The 24,088-nt window shown below is 45.0% G+C and overlaps 2 protein-coding genes across 13 annotated transcripts in view; both read left to right on the top strand.

The window, feature by feature from the left end:
* The window catches only part of LOC122618299, a 48,013-nt gene that overhangs the window by 16,538 nt on the left and 7,387 nt on the right, over positions 1–24,088 (top strand). For 11 of the 12 annotated variants that reach the window (XM_043794644.1, XM_043794641.1, XM_043794648.1 and 8 more), the window contains exons 3-4: positions 1,962–3,469; positions 13,379–14,501. In XM_043794644.1, the coding sequence (XP_043650579.1) occupies positions 1,969–3,469; positions 13,379–14,501 (2,624 nt within the window). In that variant the 5' untranslated portion in view covers positions 1,962–1,968. Of the gene's footprint in view, positions 1–1,672; positions 1,692–1,961; positions 3,470–13,378; positions 14,502–24,088 lie in introns of those variants that run through there. The other variant, XM_043794638.1, reaches the window with a different exon arrangement.
* LOC122618302 lies at positions 12,068–13,293 on the top strand. The gene has a single exon (XM_043794649.1). The coding sequence runs from the start codon at positions 12,162–12,164 to the stop codon at positions 13,266–13,268; it is 1,107 nt and encodes a 368-aa protein (XP_043650584.1). The 5' UTR covers positions 12,068–12,161; the 3' UTR covers positions 13,269–13,293.

Raw genomic sequence — 24,088 nt, 5'->3', positions numbered from 1 at the left:
CATCATTTTGCATACACCCTTGAAAGCGCTCGATGGGAGATCTTGCCATGAACTGTGTGATTAAATTGCGATGCCAAGAAGCCAAGGACAAGGAGCCATGGAGGGAGCCCATGTGGCGGTTATAAATAGCAGTGTAGTCTGCCAACCGAGCAGCCAATGGCACCACCACCACAAAAGCTGCCAGGACTGTGCACTTGAGCAGCTCTCTGGTCGTGTCCATGTCGATGTCCTTTCACGTCCTTGCCTCTCGGGCCACTTATTTATATGCAGTGGCATTCATTTATAATGACGTTGGATGGATGGATAAATGGAGAGGAACTGTCATTAAATCAATATCAGTTTGGGCAGCCAAATAAATCAGCGAGCTCATTAAACATTTACAACGGTTATAATGCACCGAGTGCAACGTTGTTTTCCCACAGGAAGGAGCAACGCGGCGGATGCGTAATATTTGAAGTGAAGCCTTTGCCCTTCAACTCATCCGCCATGTGGTACGGGTATTTTCGAATGATACAGCCACGGACGAGATCACCGGCTATATTTATCTCGCCGTAATCTGTATCTTATCCACGTCCATCCTAATTCGCGGTCACATGCATTGTGCATTTCGATTAGATTAGATTAGATAAGTGTGCCTATCCGTCGCCATTGTCTCGTGTTTCGGGCCGCTTCCATATTTAGATATTTACAAGACTTAAGACCCCGGGCAGTTATTTGCACAGTATACACAGCTGACTGTTCAGATGCGACCTTTGTCTCGATTTTGGTCGCTCCTCCTAATTGTGTGGACATGGGTGTGAGTTCACTATCTGCCGATTTGTTTACCTCTTCGCCTGTATTTGCTCTTTTCAGCCAGCTAGTTAGGCGCGTACACCTATTGACTTTGCGATAAGTCTCCACTGTCTGCTCGCTTCAGATAGTCTGTGTGGCACAAACTGCGCTTTTTTCGCCTCCAGCCAGAGAATAATGATTATAAAGAAGTTCGTTTTGTTTTAGTGTGTAATGGGGTTGGAGTAATGTTTATGAAATTAGCTTAGCTCATTAGCTGAGAATAGCAGTTGTAAAGTTCTAGGAGAAAGTTTGGCGAGCTCCATTTTATGAGTAGTTATAAAGTTTGGTTTAATCTCTTGTAAAAACCCACTACAGTTGGTTACAAACCACTCATCATAGGAGTAGTTCTCACAGCCAGTAGGGCATCGTGCGGTACCAGGCTAGCCCAACTCGTAAATCAATACCGATAACGGTAACCACTACCCTATCACCTACGCCGCATCGCATAGCTTTCAATGTCGCACCGTCATGCCCCACTCCCCACTCCCACTTCCCACTCATGGCTCTCCGGGTCTCTCGGGGCCTCTCTTCTTGCGTTTTCTGCAAAGAAAGCCCCAACTGGGCCCCAACTGGGCATATGGCAATGCCTTCTCTTTTTCAGCCCAGTCGCCGAGGCAGCAAACAACTGAAATTTGTTCACTTTTTCAAAGACTTTCACACATCCAACACCTGGAACTTGGCTGCGAGAAGGGTCCGGATATTAGGGGCCCCATTCATATCAATGGAACCTTAATTGTGTTTGATGTGCAGAAAATAACAAACAAACGCATAACAAAGGCATAAGCATAGGTATCAGCAGAAAGTAAAGGTGAAAATCGCCGCGAAAGTCAGTCAAATCGATGAGCAAGAAAATGGCAAAGGTAAAACTGCAATAAACGTTAAGGTTCCCCATCGATTTTATCAGTTTGGCCATTAGGGTGCGGCTGGTTGGCATTTGTAACACAGATAACTGAATCTCTCAATATACACGACTTCCGCTGGTAAAGGAAAAACACCGGAATTCGCACCAAACATTGTGTTACAAGTTAATGAGATAATTGGTTGTGAATCGGTGGCATATTACTCGTAGTAATATTTGATAACTAACTTGTGCTAATAAACTAATAAACTTTTCTTTGCATTCCTTGCAGCTTCGCCATGGAGAAACCGATGCACCATGCACCCGCTCCCGTGGGTAAGGTGAGCCAGATAGCCAACATCTTCCAGCGCAAACCCATCGAGATCCAGCCGGTGGAGCAGCTGAGCGCTGTGGCCGCCGCCCACGCCGCTGCCGCCGCCGCCGCTGCCGCCCACCACGCCCACGCCCAAGGAGCACCGGCGGTGCGAACGGAATCCCACTCCGCCAGGTTCAACAACGCCCGGGCTCTGTTCGAGAAACTGGGCGTGGAGTCCAACTCGAATGTGAGTTCGCGCCTGCTGCGAAGTGGTTCGCGGGAGGACAACCTATGTGACGGTTCGGATCGCTCGTCCTCGCGCTCCTCGGATCGCTCACAGTCGCCGCCCAAGCGGAGGACTCCGTTTCCCTCCGGCGTATCGCTCGTGCACAATAACAACAACGCCGCCAATGTGGCCCAGAATGGAGTTGCACCCGAGCAACGCTTGAGCAACAGCAAATTTATTGTGGAGCCAGCGGCGCCAGTGGTTCCCACCTCGGTGGTCAAGTACCCGCAGCACAATATATCGCGCTTGAAGTCGGAGGAGCCATCGCCGGTTCCACCACCACCATCCAGTGGGTCAGTGAGTGCTCTGTTCGCCAGCTCGGGCGCTGACAAGCCGGAGAAACCGGAGCGGAAGTTCAATTCACGGGAGCTGATCGAGAAGCAGAAGAAGTGGACCTCCCATTTCACCAAAACCAAAACAACTCGGACGCACAGCGATCTAAACCGCTGCGACATCATACGTACAGTGCCAGGAACCGGGCTGATCATGGACAGCGAGAAGGTGGCCAAGCCGGCAATGGAACCGCCACAGCCTCCGCCAAATGCCAGTCCCAATCCGCCGATGCGGGCACAGGCGCCGCCAGAAATCAAGCCACGGAGCGGCAAGATTGGCAGTCCGGTCAAGTCGCCGCCATTGCCGCCCATTCCGGCGGTCAAGCCAAAGAACGTGAGTCCGGTGAAGTTCAATCCGGATAGGGTGCGCCAGTCGCCGACCAAAACCGCGGACAATTCTCCGCCTCCACCGCCGGCCAAGTCGGCAGCTGTGCTCCAGAGATCCCTGATGCAGGAGCAGCAGGAGCTGCTGAGGAACTCCTGCGATCAGGGCGTGGCACCCATTCCGCCGGAGAAGCCGCGCAAAAAGTCCGTAGATCTCATCGAGGATGCACTGCCCTTGACCAACTGCTCCACGCCCTCATCCTGCGCCTCGCCCACCAGCTCCTACCTAATGCAGCCGGCCAAGCGGGGATCGCTGGACGGCGGATCCGGTAGCGGTCAGTATTCCGGCAACGGACTCAGTGGCAGCACCAATTCGGCCGCCTCTGGCTCACCGGTGGCCAGTGCCTCCTCGGGACCTTCGTCGCCAGTTCACACTGAGGACGAGAAGCAGGAGAACGAGTCCACGGAGAAGTCGGAGATGGAATACTACCACGGAGGCAACTACAACAGTGTTCCCAGGCGACGACGCAGCGAAAACGAAGGTGAGACAAAATTATTCACAAACATTTTCGGTAGACAAGAATTCATACAAAAGCAAAAAAATTTATCTGGAAAAAAAAACTAAAAACCAAACAAAAACCCCGCTGATAACGTTGACAAGGCGGCGACAAAGAATATTTGATGATTCATCACTAGCTGATAGTATTTAGATTAAAGTTGCAATTAGAGGCTTCACAAAAAGGGCTTTCCAATCCTATTATATGCCCAACCTGGGGACATCAAAGTCAGCTAATCCAGGGGAGATCTAGTTTCCATGTTGCTCCACTTTGTTGTAGCCCTTTCCTTCCTTTCCAGGCATAATTGATAGCCTTTTGAATCAGGAACCAGAAGCAACTCGTCTCAGGGCATTCTCGAACTTCCTTCATTGCGAAGTTTTGAACTTTGCTGGCTCGAGTTCAAACACCTTCCAGACATTCTCCTTGTGTGTGTGTGCTGTTTTGTTGTGTGCTGGCTGAACTGCCAGGTCGACTTCATTGTGCAGTGGCCTCCTGCTGTCCTCCACTCCACTCCACTGCACTCCCCCAGCTCATCCCCAGCCATTCCATTCCATTTCATTGCATCCCACATTCATTACAAGTTTTTCTAAGCGGTGTACAAATCGTGACTTGCGCGCCGCCCCAACTCCGCCCTTCCGCCGCCCAAGACCCTTGCCTGTCCTCCTGACACCACCTCTTCAAAATCTACTCAGTTGCTAGTCCTACACTGGGAGAAAATATCACCTCTTTATGCCAACTAAGTGCTTTTCTTTCGTGAGCACATCCAAAGAACTAACTAACTAACTACTTACTAACAGAAGTAGTTACTGCACTTGATATTAGATTCTTAGTAGCAGGATTTTCTGAAATGTGTCTTTAAAAGGTTAGCTTATTTCTCTGCGTGTGCTCTGGAGGCAAATTCCAATATGGGTCAGACACAGCAGGCATATCAAATGCAGCCCCCAACGACAACGGCTCGACAAGCAGCATTCCAAGCGCTGTGCTCCCTGTTCCCCGGTGCACTTCATCCTCCTCCGCGAGTGCAATGCTCACAATCTGTCGTCGCCCATCTTCATGGTCCGAGGCTCGTTGGCGTTTGGCGGATTTTGTTGGGATTCCCGCCCGCTCTTGGGCTTCTACTACTTCTACTTGGGATTTGCTCTTCTAGCGACTCCACACATAAAATTGTATTAATGCCAGATTAGGAATTCAATGATGCGTTGCCCTGCTCCTCTGCCCTCTGCCCTCCACCGTCGTCCGTCCGTCCATTCCAAGCCATCCCATCCTGCTGCTGATTACAGAATTGGAATTTGCACGCCGCACTTCCGCCAGCAGCCGCAGTTCGCAATCTCAGTTTGATTCGCATCCCGAAGATACCACTTTTCAATGCTCTTTCGCGGGGTATAATGACTTGCGAATCAAAGTGGCATAGTTATGAATGGTATTATGGTATTTTTCAGTTTGAATCATCTCTCACTAGAATAAAATTATGTGATACACGTAATATAATTGATATAATATCATTTTTAGTTACCTCACTGTTGGCACACTGCCCGATTCATATATACCAATGCTCGGTAGCAAATAGTTGGCAAATTAAAATATTTATACTTGCTAATTACCTGAAACTTGGCTGTGAAACAAAATAGCATAATTGAAAATATTAGCACTTGCCACCTACACTACTCTGTAGTATTTGCCTTGTAAGGGTATTTATAATTTGTGGTTTCTGCTGTCTGCTTTACTCCTCGAGTTGTAGCTTCTGCCGATTATTGGTTATCTGGCGATGCGAACTGGGGTCTGGAAGTCGTTTTAATTCATAAATGGCAGTGTTGTGCTCATGAAGGGGGCGTGGCGCACCTTGATTTATTGATTTCATTGCTGTGGAGGGCGCACTGGAATTAAGTGGATTGGATTATGTGCTCAAGTTGGGGTAGGTTGTGTGTTGTGTCTGCAATTGCCTTCTATGGAGTCTATGGAGTCCCACTTTTTCTTCATTTCGAACAGAGTGTCTGCCGTTTTTTGCCTATTTCCCCTATGCTCACCTATTCTCTTGCTCTTTTAGTAGACCAAACTCCATTTTTACAGCATTTTCTTGTTAAATCGCTGATACAGCAGCCGTCATATGCTTAGCGCCATCTAAGTGCAAATGGGAGAGTGAGTTTGCTGTGCTCCATAAACATCATGAATAGAGATAATAAAGTGCAGACTCAGATGAATAAAATGGAGCTTTTGCTTTAAAATAATATTTAAACTTTCAGATAGCGACTAAAAGTTTTTTAAACTCCATGATAGGGGGTTTTTACTAATATTTTCAAGTGAATCACTGTACTTATGGCCTTGCCATACCCCAAACGAGTGTCAGACTCGAGACATGACGAGCACCCATGAATGGGGCATGGACTCGTTGGGGGTAAAACGGGGGAATTGGGGAACCAAGTGATGAGAAATAGAAACATAGAGTCGAGTGGAAGGCCTAGGCTTCTGTGCTGCATGGCACATTTTGAATGGCTTGCGTCCGCCTGTCACATTCACGAGTTTATAAATAACGCGGAAAATACTACTCATACTCATACGACTGCGACGCCAGCGAGAAGATGGCTGCTTTCAGGTGTCCCGAAGAGTCCCGAACTGAGCACTAAAAACGAAACTTAAAGGAAATTAAACTTCCGCAATATAATCCATAAATCAATGAAGTATATATTGTTTATAGACTTGATTGCTTAGCAGCAAACATCAAATTACAATATTTACTGCAGAAAAGCTATATAGCTTGCTAAACTGTAAAGTTTTTCTTTTAGTGCACAATGTCCACCTCCGTCTGTCAGTAAATTATGCCCGCCGAAAGTTGCTTGTGCTCCACTTTATGTCAGCACAATGAAACATGATGGGCACAAATATTTTATCATTATATATAAACGTTGGTTAATCCCAAACGGAAGGTATTATTTATCACAAATTAAAAGCCGCTCAAATATTGACAATATGTTACGAAAAGAGGGGGCTCGGCTGCATTTGTGCTTGTGTGCCGCCAACGCAAACAAAACGAAAACAATGACGACAACACACACAGTTTCCAACAAACGATGTATGCTTATATTCACAAAGAGTCGGAAAGAATAGCACACATACCTACAAATAATTTGTATTGCTTTGAAGTTCCTTGCATTGAAAATTTTCATTATATATAATTCCTTATCGAATTTCAAATTTATAAGTGCCTTAAGTAGCTAGCACTACTCTTTTTGCTCAGTGCATTTGCTTGAAGTGGGTTTCTGTCTTCGCTGAAGTCACAACAGCCCTGGCTATGATTCATATGGTTCGAGTCACAGATATATTCGTACTCTTAGTTTGCTGACACAACACAGCTTAGTCTGCCGAACAACAGATGGCGCCAGTGGCAGAACTGCTTGCACTGCTTGCAACAACTGACCATTAATATTAATTCTAAAGACAGAATATTATTATACCCGTTACTCGTAGAGTAAAAGGGTATACTAGATTCGTTGAAAAGTATGTAACAGGCAGAAGGAAGCGTTTCCGACCATATAAAGTATATATATTCTTGATCAGGATCAATAGCCGAGTCGATCTGGCCATGTCCGTCTGTCCGTCCGTCTGTCCGTCTGTCCGTCTGTCCGTATGAACGTCGAGATCTCAGGAACTACAAAAGGTAGAAAGTTGAGATTAGGAATACAGACTCCAGGGACATAGACGCAGCGCAAGTTTGTCGATTCATGTTGCCACGCCCACTCTAACGCCCACAAACCGCCCAAAACTGCCACGCCCACACTTTTGAAAAATGTTTCGATATTTTTTCATTTTTGTGTTAGTCTCCTTAATTTCTATCGGTTTGCCAAAAAAATATTTGCCACGCCCACCCTAACGCCCACAAAACGCCAAAAGCTGCCACGCCCACACTTTTCAAAAATGTTTTAATATTTTTTCATTTTTGTATTAGTCTTGTAAAATTCTATCGATTTGCCAAAAAACTTTTTGCCACGCCCACTTTAACGCCCACAAACCGCAAAAACTGTGAGTGTTGTGTGTCCTGCACACTTTCACCATCTGAGTAACGGGTATCAGATAGTCGGGGAACTCGACTATAGCGTTCTCTCTTGTCTTTTTATCTAAAAATATAAAAATAGACCTATGAAGTTAGGTTTTCTACTGACAATAGCTAAAGTAAAAAATAAGTTAAAAATACTACTTCTTATATAGATATAGTGAGTTATAGAGAGCAAATTACCAGAGTTCAATGATCCAATGTCTTAATGAAAGGCGCGTGGGTTTTTCGACAGCCACTTGCAGACGTTTTCCCCTCGCTTTTCCTCCTCTTTGTTTGCCTACTTTGACCACCCGGCATCTTCGCATTTTCCTCATTTATGTTGTAGTAGTTGTAGTTTTTCCACAGTTTTCCTTCACTTCTTTTCACGCCAAACTGATGACGTCCATTGCGAAAATGTGCTGAAAAATGTTCACATCAAAAAAATAATCAACGCGACATTTCGCTAGAGAGAAAACTCTTTTGAAATCGTCACAACGCTGTGGGAAGTCCACTGCAGGAAATTATGGTATATTTCCTACAAATAATTAATATGCGTTTTGAAATAGTCTAATTAAATTGCACCTCTTAATTGCTTAAAAGATACAGCCATAAAAGGGGTATTTTTAATAGATTCCAAAAAGGTATATAGCAAATTTCCTACTCTGCTTTCTTCCGCTGAACAGCATTCTCAGCTATTTCCATTCAATGTTATTATTAGATATCACTAGTCGAAAATCAGTCTCGACACTTGACTGATTCTCTCGGATTTCTGGCCTTTCCCAACATTTCATTTTGCGGATTTTGCAATCTGGCAGCTTGACAAGCGGCGACCCTCGAGAAGAATGTGTTCGAAATCCACTCGGAATACCCTGTAACTTGGCTGCCACATGTCTGGCCCCAAAAAACGCACAGCAGAGAGAGAGAATGTTTTTCGCCGATCTGTCAGATCTCTCGGCTATATGCCCATTTTCCACGCTCTCTCTTTTCCGCCGCGATGCTGAAAAAGCGAAAATTTTCTGCGGCCGTTCTTCAGTTGATGTCGCGTTGATAAGCGGGCAAGAACTTTCGCAATAAAATTAAAAAAAAAAATAAAAATAAAATTTCAAACGCGTAATCGAAAGAATTCCCAAAACAAAATACTTCAATATAGTCTATAGTACAGAGAAGATAATCCGAAGCCGTGCAAATCAAAACAAATTATTCGCCGCACGTTGCCCCGATGCGAAGAAATAGAAAACTGAATTTGAAATATATAGTAACCATGAGCTAGGGGCGTGATTGTTGAGGGTTTGTTTCGATTTTCGAGGGGCACGTGAGGTTGCATATTTGGCTTTTTTTTTGTCCCCCTCACTGATAACAGATAACAGATCCTCGCCTTCGGAGTCTGGAAATGTCTTGAATGGTGCGGAGAGCTCTGGCTTTTTCTTGTCACCGTCGTCGTTGTGATCAGTTGAGAATTTGAACTGTGACGGGAAAGTGCTATTATCGAATGGCGATCCTCCTTTTGAGTCGAATCTAAGTGTTGAGGTATTCATTCACTTGCAACTCTACGCATTGCGTAATTCATTTGAAATTGACTGAAATTAAATTGCAAACTGCCCGAGTGACCCTAATACATACGAATATACGGCAGTTGCGCTTCAAAACGAGTTAATTGATGGCGGACAGAAAATACAGATGTACAAAAGATGTACGAATGTGCAAAAAGAACTCAAAAGATGCAACCATCTGCCAGCTGCAAAGTATCTTCTGGATATCGAAAATTATGGAAGCCTTTCTTTGTTTCGCCGCAGGTTCAGCGAACTGCATTTTGTTTTGGCGACAAACAAAATATTTAAAATATTCATTCACATTCGCTGGGAAGTTTTTCTTGGCATGGCAACAGCCATTCAACTTTTCCTATATTTTTTTTCGCATTATTTTCGCATTTTTCTCGCACACTTCTGCTGCTTTTTCTCCTTTCGCCGAGTTTATTTTCATTTTCAAATTTGAAATTGTATGCCACACCAGAAATATTTGCGATTGTCATGTGTTTGCACTTTTCGCCATTCAGAGGTTGTAAAATATTTCAGTGCTGGCATTTCTTCCCATAGTTGGCCAGTTGCCTGTTGCTGATTGCTGCTGGACGGAAACAGGAATGTGGCCAGCAGATATTCTCCGACTTGCATTGAGATACTTTCCTGGGGCTAAGAAATGTCCTCAAGTATTCAAAATCAATTTGAGTTTCAAATGCTTTAAGTTATTTTCTTCGGTCGTAAGAACTTGGGTTGGCATCTAGTTAGGATTCTTTTCTTTGTAATTTGGTTTACTCTTTGTTTATTTATTCTAGTTCAGTTAATCGAGTACCATTTAAAACAGTTTTCTGTCAAATAAAACTTGGATATTTAAATCAATTTAAGAGTTTACCATGTCACTTAACTATTATTTTATTTATGCATTTTGAAGCATTTGTTTGCATATACACAAATTCACCTGCTGAAATTTGAAATAGTTTTGCAGTCGTTCAGATTGCCGTTTATTTTTGCTTTAATGCATTTCCAGGAGTTTAGTCCGCTCAGCTATTTTGCAGGACATGCAGGGGATCTCTGTGCCCTGTTTGTAGCCACAGAGATTTAAGACTCGCCTTTGTTTTGGTCTCGTTTGTGTTTTCATTATGCATATCTGCATTGTCAGGACTTTGGGAAGTTGACCCAACAAGCCAACCAGTACACGAATGCCGACTTTCTATATCATTTACTCCACACACTGCAGCTGCCTTTCTTTCTGCCCGGGGTTTCCCCTTCTTATCTGTGGGTTTTGGCACATTTTGACAGCAACTTCCGTTTTTTGTCTTGACATTTCTTCTTGCGTCTCTGGCAAAATCTTCCCTTTCTCTGTTTTTGGCTTCTCTAATTTGCTGTCGCTTTGTTGTGGTTCCTCAAACAATTATTTTTGCATTTTACTAGGCAAATTTGCTCATGGTTTTACTGGTCGTTCCTCCAAGTGAAAAGCAAGTGCCTACAGTTTTTCACCCACTTTTCTTTTTTAGCAAACTCAAATCGATTTTTTCGCTTTTGATTTATTAGAAGCACTGGATGATTGTGTATATATGTAGTTGCATTTTTTCTATTCATTCGTTTTCATTGCTTCAATTGCTGCGGAAGTTATTTATAAACCTTGATTTATTGGAAACTTTTCCCCATTTCGTTTTCTGATTTGCCATTTGTTACTTCTCATTAATTGTCTTTTGTTTGCTTTTGTTTTAATTCTCGTGCTATTTTCTGCAAAGCATTTATTTTTGGCCCGGTTTTTCATTAATTTTCGCATCTCATTATACAACGCACACACACACACACGCAGAGCGAACAAAAGTGTGATTTTCCCCTTCGATTATTCATTGATTTCAATTGCGTTTGTTTACGCTTCCTCCCTCCTCACTCCATCCAAACGGCCGACCTTCGGAATTTGGCTTGAATTTTCATCAAGTTTATTTACTTGAACCGAAACAGAAATCACACATACGCCGCATCGGCACTCGCCCCCCTCCCCCCTCGCAACTGGCCGACCTCAGTGCCCCGTTTGCATTAAGTATTCATGCTGCTCTTAATTAAAAGCGCACGCATGTCTAATTGGCATTAAGCATACGCCAGGGTGCACTTGACCAGCTCCAGCCAGCTGGCCAACTCCGGCTGCTGTGGTCACTCAACTGGCAGCACCCGAAATCCATCCTGGCTTTGTTATCATGTCCTCGGCAGGCTCCTCTTTGCTGGCCAACAACTTCAGGCTGTGTGAGAGTGACATTTGCAATGAAGGATTGGTTTGCCATTCGAATATTCTCCCAAACTCGGTGGAAAATTATGAACCCTTTTTTAAACATGGTTACTATATGAGAACTCGTTTTCATTTCCAGTCGCATTACTTAATTTAACTTCTGTTTAGTAATCACAACATGCGCATCTCAGAACATTGAAAAGTGCTAGTGAAGGGAACGAAAATGTGTCTCAGTTTGCGAAAACTTTGCCAAGCCTGTCGAGGTTAGTACTAGTGGAATGAGGAGCGTGTTTGCATAAAAACTATACTTGAATACAAATATTTAAAATAGCTCGAGACGGTTATAAGATAATTGGCAGACTTACAAAACTTCTAAGACATTCCACTGTCAATTGGAAAATGCCTACACGTTTTACCAAAAAAATATAGTATATATATGTATATAAATATGTCGCCTGTCTGCTCCATCTCCCCACTAAAGATCCCCAAGGGTCCAATGCAGAGACGTACATATATGTAGATACGCGTATTTGGAGGCGGCTATATTTATGCCTTCCGTTGACAGCTTTAGCATCGGCACCTACACACGAAAATAGCCTGAAAAGTCCCAAAATATATGTGTATGAAAGTTGCGATTAGCTCTGATCCATTAAGGCATTCGTGTTGCCCAGCGAAATTCGTGCATAAATAAATAAATTAGGAAAATGTGTAGTTAATTAAACAATTCATTCAAAGTGTCACAATATTTAGCACTGAACCTGTGACTCACATATATAGATATTTTTTTAAGGAATGTGTAAATTATTGAAATATCAATGGAATCAAACCTTGACATTTTTGGATTGTTTGATCAAAACAAAATTAAATATATCGTACACGCTTGAATAACACACATGAATTATGCCAGATTCCAAAGAAGTGGCGAGCGACAGAAGGAAGAGCACTAGCCATGCCAGCCTGCTCCTGACCACATCCTACACCCACGTGCCGCACGAGGAAAGCCGCACGAGTGCGCATCGCAATCAGAATCGAAGCAGCAGTGCCAGGATATCGGAGGAGAACGACCAAACTAATAGCGCACTGCTCTCCAACGACTTTGTGCTGATGCTGGACTGCTCGCCCAGTCCGGAGGATGTGTTCTGCGAAGATACGCCGCAGTTCAGGACATCCTGGCTGTGGCTCAACAAACTGACCACCCTGCACTGCCACACGCTCCACGATCTGCGCCTGCGCAACGCGTACATGAGTCATTTCATTGTGTGCCTGAATCAAAGGCGCCTGACTGGCGTCTTCGAGCAGCCTCCGCCGGCGGAGTTGACTTGGGTGGACTTCTCGGAGCAGCAAGCGGCTCAGCAGTCCGCTAACCCAACTGAAATGCCGCGTTTGTGTGATCTGAATCAATCCTCGCTGGCTGCAGTCAACTCCCCTTCATCACATGGCTGCTGTGGTAACCGATCCACCTCTGAGTACTGGGATGCCTTCTCGAACTGTCGTCGTCCTTCGGGTGGAACTACCGAGTCCATTTCAAAGCCACAACTCTGTAGGAGGCGCCAGCTGCTCCGTTCCGTTCCCATGACCAGTGAAGACGAAGTGCGTCAGCTTTACAGAAACGAGAAAGTGAATTTCCGCTTCAACAATTCCTCTTCCTCTGCCGCCCGATCGTCCACCAGTCGATCGCTGTCCTCGCCGTCCAAATTTCTACCCAGTAGGAGGAAGCCCAATGCCTTTCGGAATTCAGCTAGTCAGAAGTCACCCGAAGATGCTCGCAAACGTATGATCGACTTGATGGAACTCATACGGAGGGAGTTGCGCGGTGAACCGGATCCGGATAACAAGGACCTCTTGGAGGAGGAGCTGCAACGATATCGGGAGTTCTTCGAGCAACATTTGCAGGATAATTCGGATTTCGAGCCGCATTTGAGTGACAATTCCAACTCGGAGCGGGCTTATATGCTTCTCAATATGCAAAAGGATCTGATTAGGATGCTCAAAGAGGATTGGGCATAATAAAAGATTATATTTTTATACTAAATAAGGTTTATATTTTTGGGAGGCTTGAACTAGTAAATTTCATTTATAATGTAGCATTTATTTATGGTACATTTCTTTGTTTCCAGGTCGCAAATCTGTGGACGACTCTTCGCCATCGGCCAACAACTCCCAGCAACAGCAGCAGCAACATTCCATTCCTGGCTCCGCCAACGGATCCCCCCAGCGAGTGGCCAACAAGCGCAGCAGCATCACGGTGAACATGCCAGCCGCCGGTCTTGGCCAGCGTCCGCCGAGCATTATATCGACGACCAGCCAGGACGAGGGCGGCTTCAACGAGTCCACGCCCGAGCTGAAGGCCAAGCTGCAGCCCGCCTACGACCACGCGGAGGAGCAGCCGCACAGCCTTAACTACGTGGACGTGGGCTATCGCCTCAATCCCGATGGCAGCGAGAGTCGCGAGGTCTACGGCTCGGAGGCTGAACTGTACGACACTGCCAAGGTGACCGATATGCAGCGCAAGTTCCACGGCGCCAATGGCTTTGGCCAGGAGTCGAGCACGGTCTATGCCATTATCAAGCCGGATATGCAGGAATCCCAGCCAGTGGCTCCTGCCAGAGGCGTTCTCCTCCAGTCGCCCACTTCGTCCAGCGTTGAGGCATCGCCCCTGCATCGTGGCTCGTACAATTCCCCACCGGTGGGCGTGGTTTCACCGATAAGGCGGCGCAACAGCAGCAACCAGGATCAGGGTGTGGGTGGTGGAGGCAGCGCCAAGTCCACGCCCCCCTGTTCGCCCGCCCGCTCGGCCTTGGTGAAGGGCATTGCGCCCATTGCCTCCATCGATGCGCACGAAGAGGAGGAACTAGATCTCGCCGAGGAGGACGAGCACCTGGCCGTGGAGTATGTGGAGGTGCTGGAACTCCAGCAGGACGACGATGAGGAAGAGGCTCCGGTTCTGCCCGAACGACGAGCTCCAGCTCAGGGCTCCCTGGAGCTTCAGGATCTGGAGTATGCCGATACCAGTGCTGGCGAGGATGAGGAGGACATCATCAACCACTTGAAGGGCGACGATATACTCGATGTGGAACTAATCGACGACGTCGTGGATGAGGTGATCAAGGTCCATGTGAACCACAGTGTGGCCATCGCTCCTCCGCTTCAAGCTGCTCCTCCAGCTGCGGCGATTCCGCGCGTGGACAGCCTGCCGGATGACATGACCGCCGCCGAGGCCGAACGATTGTTGAGCTCTAGGTAAGTCACACCAAGTGAGATTTATTTACTACATTTTGTCACCTGTAATCTAGGCATGTGTTTTGTTTCTTTTATGTATTGTAACTCAGCAAGTATGTCTAGCATGTTATTCTATTAGTGTTTATCTTGTTTACATATCAATTCATAACCTATTATACTCATAACCGATTATATTCTTATACTTTAGCCTTTAGTATGTCTTGATTACTATCTTTATTTATGCCTACATATCTTACATTTATATTTTACCTATTTTTATGTACTAAGTGCATTGCAGTCGAAGCATTTTCTTAGATTTCTGCTCACATTCATCATCGAAAGCTCAGCTGTTCCTAGTTAATCAGCACAAGTGCCCAAATAAAACACCAACATTTGCCTTTACCCATGCTGTTTATATTGGGAAAGCAGCTCATTAGCATTTTACGTATTACTTCTAGCCAATAATCAATCCAGAAATCCAGGCTGTATGCAGTTTGCCTGCATTTTCTTGGCCCTGCTTGAACTTTAGTCACTCGCTCACATATGGAGCAAATATTTACTTTGCACCACCCACATTCTCTGTGCGAGGACTTTGTGGACCCTCCTCAACCTCTGCCTCCGCCAGGTTACTATTCATCATCAGCTTAGTCACCTTTCAGCGCCGGCTTTGTTGTAATTGTAAGCTAATCTGTCGCTTGTCAACTGCTGATGCACTCCGGAGTCGCCATCCGGAGTCTGTTCCGCCCGGAAGTGTTGACTCCGGCGGAGTTCAAGTTAAAGTTTAAGTTGCAGTTGCAGTTGCACGTGAGTACTCGCTTTTGTGCAGCTGAGCTGATGGCCTAAGCTGGTGGCACTTTAAACTGTCGAACTCGTTCAAGTATCTCCAACTCTGAGCCAGCTCTTTCAGGCATCGCCAATAAATATTTATCATTGAAATTACAAAAGAGAACTATGCATAGGGGATTTACCCATTCCTGCAGTATGGTGTTTTACCCCCAAACGTTTCCAGGTGAACCCCAAATGCTCGAGTTCAAACTGGGCGCTTGAAGGTCTGAGTATATCTAGATTTTCGCAGTCATTTATTCTTGGCCTGGCTTTTTGCGATTCGCACGGTTCGTGGCTGCTCCCAGAATTGACTTGCCATTGATTTATTGTCTACAGACAGGGGAATCAACCTGAGCCCCAACACTCCGCTAACCTCTAAACTCCAACTTCCACCCTCGCAGCTATTGCACATATTAAAATGCACTTTTCAAACGATTTCCCAGCCAGTTGTTCCCATTTCAATCGTTGTAGTTTTTGCGCTTATTTGCGTTTAGGTTCTTCAGTCTTCAGTCTTCGACGCTTTTGTTTCGGGGCAATTTATTATGAGCGATTGCGAGGAAGTGGAATTACGTATCCTTTACGTAGCCTTTGCTTTCGCGCCACCTCGTCCTGGAATTTTCACGTTTCGCACGCAAATAAGCAATTTCGTTTTAGCCGCGGAAAAAATTACACTTAACCGTAGTTTCTTTGGCAATAACACATACATATACATATGTGTGCTGCGCTGCATACGTCAATTAGTCGACCGTTTTTTATTTTTGGCTCTTTATTTATGAACGTTTTCCGTGTGACGACGAGACGAGTGGAAAGTGGAGCGAGCTCAACTTGGAGTGGAAAGTGGCAACGAACGAGCGGCTTTCCCGACGCCGACGCTTTTCCACTCGTTTTTCTCTCGCCTTTCGTCGACGCATTTCCACTCACTTGCCGCTCCTGCGTGTCCTGTGCAGTTTTGTCCTGCATTTGCGGAGCCACTCGAATCGAATCACATGCCCGCCGCTCGTTCATCCTGTCGCATGGCTGGAAAATCGTAACGCTGCCAAAAATAAGAATAGGAAAACGCAGAACGTATAACGCAGAACGTAAAACGTAAAACGGGAAATTCGGCGCGCGAAACGAAATCCGTTTTGGCTGGCAAAAATAAAGTGGCAAAGGCGGAAAAACGCACGAAATGTGAGGCAATCTCTCGCCGAACATCGTTTTAATTAACATTTTCGTGCTGGAGCGCCAGGAAATAAGTTTTAATTAAACTTGAAGTCCCGCGTTGCCAGTGGAACTGCAGCTGGAGCAGCCGAAGTCAGGAGTGTCAACAGTGCGGACGCCTTTGGTAGGTGAAAAATATTATTATCAATATTTAATGTTCGCCATCGTTGGCAATTTTCTGCCTGCTGATGACATTTGGCCGCCCTGCTGCTGATGTTGCTCCTGCTGCTGCTGTTGATGATGATGAACGGATGCGGATCCCATGGCGAGGATATATCCGGTTATGAGTGCCATTATCAGTGCCTTGTTGGCTTTTAATTAGACGTCTGTCGTGTCGAAGAGTCGCTCACATGCGTCGCAAGTCTCGTTAGTGGCCAGTTTTCAGTTTGCAGTTTTCCGAGTTCGGTCTGTCAATAGGCGCACTCACTGCTCACCAGTGTGATGTCTACTTACCCATTTCCCCAACTCGATTCTGTACCTTTGCATTAATGGCAATTGGTCCTGGGCCTCCTGCCTGTGATTTGTTTGCCAACAGGACGCTTTGTGGTTTGACATCATCGTCTACTTCAGGGATATTCGGAATGAGGCTTTTGCGGTTAATTTGGCACTCAAAGTCGATTAGTCTAATCGCTGCATATCACATTTAATTAGAACCAAATGTTGAATGATTGATTCAGAGTTTATTTACTAAGCGACTCGCTATTGAAGTAGGTCCACAAATAATATGGGTTTTTATAAATGGTTTTTATTAAAATTATTGCATGTTAATCAAAGTGTATTATTCTTCATTTGCCAAATAGTTATAACATTGCCCCAATTATTTACTACTTAAACTAACGATGTTTGTGTTTCTTTGTTGACAACTAGGAGAAATCAACAAATGAAAAATTGCACTTAATAAGAACAACTAATTTAAAAAGACCACCATTTTAGCATTTGACAACTCCACTTGCCAGCCATTTTCGTGATTAAACATTTTAATGAGTTTTTTGCTGATTATGCAGCCCGTCTCCTTTGGCCATGCATTTCATTTAGTTTATTCAAATGAAATTTGTGTTAAGTGTAATTCGAGCGCAATCACAAAAACCAACAAACGGGGAATCCCATCCCATCCCATCCTTTATCCTTCATCCTTCCTTCCCATCTCCTTCATCATCGTCACATCCTGGGCGACATCGCCAAAGGCATCAACAGGGCGACAAGTGCTAATCGCTCATTTGGCATTCAATATGCTGGCTTTTCCCCGCCCGAAACTCTGCGTTTTCCCCCTCGTCTTTTTCGGCGGTGGGAAAGTCGTGGGGAAAATGGAGGCAGGACGCAGGACGCTGGACGGGGAAATGCATTTCAGTCAAGTTTGCCTTTGGTCTTCGCTGCGCTTTTAAGCTTATTTAAATTGCGGTGGCGACTTAAGCCACAGCGGGTGAGGGGTGTAGTGGGTTAAAGTGGGTGGGTGGTGCCTGGGTGCTGAGTGGGTGGCTGGGAAATGAATAGTGGGCTATAAGTGCATTGTGCAAGTGGTTTCTGTGCTTAGTTAAATTGCACGAGTGTCTCCTTCTATATTGCGTTCAAGTGACAGCAGCAGGAAATGAGTTAATGTGTGGGATCGCTGCAGTCGAGGATTTGTCGTGGAAACAAAAAACCAGCAGTAAATGGGACTTTTGGCCAGACATGACATGACATTATTGCATCACTTCCACATACCGAAATAAAATGTAACCAATTGATTTAAGCCCCTTGAAAGAAGGGCAGTAAACTCGAAAGTTTTTTCTGCCCGTTGTTATGGCATACTTTTCTGCACAATTTTCCCCTTCAAGTGAAGTTCCTGCCCAGCTACAGGACCCTCATATTTTCGAGAGTCCTTTTGTATGCAGTGCAATCTACCCATGATTATCGCCTGTACAATTAGCATAACTTCAGGGCTGGGAAAATGATTTCATCAGGCGCATGGAACTTTCGAATGAACTGAAATAAATTGCATAATTTCAGCAGAAACAATTTGCCTGCGAGCGGCAAAAGTGCAAGTTGGTCAACTAATTGAAAAACTTCACGCCCCCTGGGAATGCTTTTCGAAATGCAAAATTGAAATTCATTTGCAGTTGGCAAGGGCAGTGGCAGTGGGAGAAAGAAGGCCCAGGGAAATCGCACATACGCAGCGTTGTCGCAAGTGGCAATTGCTTAACTCTCTGATCTCGCCTTTTTGGCATTCAACTCTCTCTCTTTCTGGCACTGGCTCTTTGGACTAGCCCGCAATTTACATAAATTGCAGCAGCGACAGCAGTTACGGCCATGTGTTGATGATGTCCTTGTCGTCCTTGGCCAAAAGTCGTGGCCAGAGGAGCAGCCAGAGCAAGGACCGAACCCAGCTGCAAGTCCAACTCTCATTTATCTTTCGGCCAAATGTTGGGGGCTCAACAGGAGCAACTCTTTTGTGCCTTCCTTTTCCTTTTTCCTTTTTTTTTTGGCAGCCTGCCCAGCTGAGCTCGCTGTCCCCAAAACGTTTGTCCTTGACACAAGGCCTGTTCTCCACATCCACCTCCACATCCTCCTCCACATCGTGCTCCTCTCTTATCCTTTTTCTGAGTGAGGCAAGTGGGCCAAATTTTCGGGCAATTTGCTGGTCAATTGTGGGCCATTCTCGGCATTGGCCTGTGTAATTGCGGAGTACTTTCAACTGCACTCTGCACAATCATCCTGCAGTTCAAAATGGTCCTAAAACGCTCAGGAAACCAAAAACTATAGCTTTCCTTTAGCACCATAGAAAAGTATCTTTATTCTCCTTCTGACACCTAGCAAATGCCTAAAACTTTAAGCTATTTTGCAGCTGATTTCAGTAAAGCTGTGAGCTTTTTCTTGAAGTGTCCTTGTAGAACTGAAACTGATTGCAGGATTAAGTTTCTTAGCGGCTGCCACTTCTCTTCGCTGGGCGCCGTTTTTGGATGACTCTGGCTGTTGGCCATTTTCTAGTTAACTTGGCCCTTTGCGCTCAACATTTTTTCCGCTGCCTGTTCCACTGGCAACTTTCCTCTTTTCACGCTTTCTCAATAATTTGTTGTATTCGGCGGTTTTAACTTTGCCTTCTATTTTCATTTTGGTTAGTTTCTGCCTTCTTTTTTTTTCGCTTTCTCTTGGTTAGCTTGAACTTTTGCTTTTGACTGCATTTAAAAAAAGTTTTCGGTTTCGCGTTTTTAGTGCTAGTATTTCTTGCGCTTTTACTATTGTTGCCCCTGCTTTGCTGGGGCGTTGTAATCTTATTTGTGTGCTTGGCTTATCGCACGCCCCTGTCCCCCTCTCCCCCCGCCCACTTTTGTTTTTTATATTTTTAGTGTTTTTATTTCCACCCCTTCCCTCCCCTTCCGACCCTCCATCAGCTCAATTGCAACCGAAATGGCAACAAAGTGGGCGGCACTGGGCGGCGAGAGGAAGTGCAGTGCAAGTGCAGCGCAAAAGTTTCGAAGGCAACTTGGAAATGGAGCACGAATGACGCTTTGGCCCATTTGTTGGTATTTATTTCAATAGTTCTTGAGATACTCTACGTTTGCAAGGGTCGCCCAGGAAAGTGGTGACTATCTGCAGGGTTACTAGTGCTTAATAATGCTTAAAACTAATGGGAATTATTATAAATGAGAGTAACGATCAATTATAGTTGCTCGTAAGAAGTGAAACTTATTCGACGAAAAACAAATCCTTGTTTACCCAACTAGTTAATGCCAAATTAATCAGTTTACTTTTATAATAAGAGAAAGGCTTGCAAATCGTTGTGAAAGTGCCGAGGGGCTTTGCCCAGCGACTTGTGACTCCGCGATTCTCCCCGTGCCTCCATTAGTCGCCTCCAGCGATTCTTCCTTCATCGCCGGTCCGCTAATGCTGCTCCCCACCCTCATCCTCCATCCGATGTGAAAGCAGCTCTTCAGAGGCGACTTGCTGGGTGGGACGCACCTTTAGCACTTTGTTTTGTCCCGCTGACTGTTGTCCTGCTGTCTTGCAGTCCTTGCTTCCTGGAGTCCTTGCTTCCCAAAGTCCCAGAGTCCTGGAGTCCCTGAGTCCTGGTGACTGTTTACCCAGTTGCTCGCATAACTTTCAGTTTGAGGCAAATACTGCAATTTATAGCCGCTGCGTGCGATGTGTGACGTGTCTCTGCTAATTCGGTGGGTGAAGCCACCGGGGTGATAAAGATAAATAGGTGAAGAGCCCGGGTGTTCTTACTATTTTTATTTGCCACGTTGATTGCCTGCAAGTGGGAATGCATTCACTTGGCCCGGGCAAAGTTTCTGCAAAAGTTTGCATTTTAGTTGCAAGTTATGGAATTTTTATCCTCGATGTGATCGTTTTTTTTCCTGCTGCAATCGGTGGGCGGGGCGAGTGGTGGCCAAATTATATTTAAAACAGTTTTTATATGCATATTTGTGTATGCAGAGCACTTAAGTTGTTGGCATCTGGCACACCGCGCACTGCAAAAAGGGGGGGGGAAAAACTGAAAGGGGGTAAATAATGTGGGCAGGTAACTTTCACATCGAGCTGATTAAAGGAAGCAGAGTTTTTCATTTTCCCGTAGACTCTTCGAGCGTTTAATTACCTCAATTTCCTGCACAATCTACCGATGAATGGGCAAATGCAAAACGTTGCTGCTGGAACAGTTTATCGCATTGTTGCCACTTGAATCGAATGGGTTTCCAATTGAACGTTGCTCATACGCCATGTTGATACTGTTGACATTGTTGTTTCCATTTTCTTGTTCATATGCGGGCCAACACACAGCACACACGGCACACACAGCACACGCCCACACTCGTCCTCGAATATAATTGTTGCCAAGTTGTCATTTTCAACATTGTCATCGTGCTCGCTGCTCCTTCCACTCCTCCTCCTCCTCCTCATCCTGCAACTCTCCCTGATGTCCTTTGTCGTCCTGTTATCATCCTGCGTTTGTGATTTTTCTTGCTGCATACTTTGGTGCGCACGCAGTAAATATTGTTCCCGCCTGATTGTTGTTTCTGTGCCGCCGGAGTTGTGTAGCTGCTGTGGCATTTGTGCTCTGGCTTGCCGTACGTGTTCGCCATGATAAAATGGGGTTTTTCAATTTTCATAGTTGGCCCCATGTGAATGCGATTCGATTCGATACGATTCGATTCGCTTTGTCCCGCCTCTGTGCATTCAAATTGATATTGTGTGTGATTGAGAGCTAAACGGGTTAACCTCTGATGTGTTGGCCCAATTTATGCAGATAAATCCGCAACGATAATGGCACCAAACAATTGCAAAGTCAGCCGCCGAGGTTTTGCCTTTTGCATATGCGAAAATATTCAGAAATATTATCAGTCTCTCTTAAAGTATCCGATGATATTCGTAGGTCTTAACAGTTTTTTTTGGTATTGTGATAGTATGTTCTATGATACGACTTAAACAAAAGCCAATTTGATATCCACACCCATTGCAAAGAGCAGCCAATTTGGGCTATATATCTCCCCTTGAACATCGTACATCGTACATCGTCACATTATCCTCGTCATAGCTCACCTTGACTTGGTTTCGGCCAGGCCAACAACTTACTCTATGTTCCCCTCTCCACTCCTCCCCAGTCCACTCCCAATCCACTCCATTCCGCCAAAGACACAAGTGACTTTGAAAAGCGCTGGCGAACTGGACGAGTGCCGGATGATGGAGTCTAGTCCATCGCCTCGCAAGCCGAGCAAAACTGCTATTAATAAACGAAAATGTTCGCTGTAAAACTCACGAATGACTAAACATAAATTCTGTTAAATTTATCACAACAATGGAGGGCTAACCCAGTCAGACACATGACGTCATTGTGGGCCAGGGCCACAGCTACATCCACAACCACAGAAAGGAGCAGCACATGGAAAACTCACTCGGAGAGCGAGCGATTTTCCACAGGGGAAATCCCTCGCTCTTGAGTGAGTTTAATCCGCTCCCAGTTTGTGGGGCAAGGCTTTTGCATTGCGGCTTCCCGCTGGCCGTTGTTATTTGAATTAATTATAAATGTGCGAGTATGACGAAACAATGAGCAGACTGACCTTGTTTGCGGCTCTCTGTGCAAACGCCTTTTAATCGCACTTTCCATATGTCTGTTGCGTTTTCCCTAATCAACTTGTGCTCCAATAAATAGGAAAGGAAAAGTGTTGGAGCGCAGCACACTCCCTCCTCTTACCATCTGCGTTTTCCGGCTTTTCCGCCTTTGTTTACTCGGCACAAACGGAGAATTCCAAGCGTCGCATAATTGCATTTGTCTTTCGCATTTTATTTATATTTGCGCCGCAAGTACCATGGGCAAAAGGAGTGGTTTTGTGGATAACTCTGCATAATAACGTTTCAAAATCGAAGCAATAAACAAGTATTTCAACTTTAATTTTACTTTATTATTTGTTCAAACAGTAGAATTCTTCCATACATTATTTAATATCCTTTAAGTTGATGCCCATTCCAAGACTTTTTAATTATTTTCCCACCGCCGTCGACGATGGAACTTTGTCATCGTTGTTTCACGCGGCGTATGCGTAATATTTTGTTATGCATGCAACTGCGTTCGCTTTAGGCAACCTGTGTGGTTGAGGAATCGGGTTGTCCCACATTCCCCAGCAATTAAAAACGGTAGCGTGTTATTTTTATTTTAATTAAAAAGCCATAACTTTATGCTAATTCTTTTTCGTTTTGCCCAGCTGAAGGGGATCATTTGGAAAAGGGAAATGGGAAATGGGGGCTTACCTCAAACTAAATCCTTCCACCTCCACGGGCCAACTCCTTCCATAAGCCGCTTAGTTAGCCGCTGGAATAAGTTTGCAGTTTTGTGTTTGGGCCATTTCAATTGTTTTTGTTGATTGTTTGTTTTGTTTTGTTCAAGTGGTCACGAAATAGAGAGCAATATACAGATTTCGTTTGCAAAACGCTGCCTAATTGTTTTATAGCATTTTATTGGATTGCATTGGGGCTATCGAAACATTCGAATTGTTTTTCAATGGACCCACCGAAACCACCGCCGTCAACTGTGTTGGCCATATTGTTGAATTTTAGGCCATTTGCAATATGTTTTTGGACGCCCAGCTAATTACAGTTTGCTGCGCTGCGTGTGAAAATGCCAATTGCAATTGCAATTACATAAATGCACTGCAACTTTGCTGGAAAACTCATTTAAATGCATGCTGTAACCTAACCGTGTGGTGTGTGGCCGCACACCTGAGGGGGAAACTGAAAATGGAAAAGTGGAAAAGCGGGAAAGTGCCCACTTTGGGCCTGTGCTCCACTGTTTGTTGTTGCCTCACTGTCTGCCACTTGGCTCTCATTATCAACAACATAATCAACCACTTGCAACTACTAAGGCTTTGTGTGTTAGTTGCAATGATTAGCCGTGTTCTAAATGCACGGAACAAAACTATTTGCAATCAAATTTGGCTAAACTGAGTAACAAAAAAGCTTCAAGCCTAAAAGGGGGCTTTATTGTTTAACATTTTAGATTGATCGTCATCTATTTATATATATACCCATTAATATTCCTTCAAGAGCTCTGCACACTACTATTCCATTGAATGTACTATTTATTTTCTCTGAACAAGAGGTAACATAGGAGTTTG

Source organism: Drosophila teissieri, chromosome 3L (assembly GCF_016746235.2).
Source record: "Drosophila teissieri strain GT53w chromosome 3L, Prin_Dtei_1.1, whole genome shotgun sequence".
Taxonomy (NCBI): Eukaryota; Metazoa; Arthropoda; class Insecta; order Diptera; family Drosophilidae; genus Drosophila; species Drosophila teissieri.
This window is presented reverse-complemented; position numbering and strand designations above follow the sequence as displayed.

What these genes read in the sequence shown, in the direction of transcription:
- LOC122618302 (XM_043794649.1), top strand. Translation starts at nt 12,162, where the DNA reads ATGCCAGATTCCAAAGAAGTGGCGAGCGACAGAAGGAAGAGCACTAGC.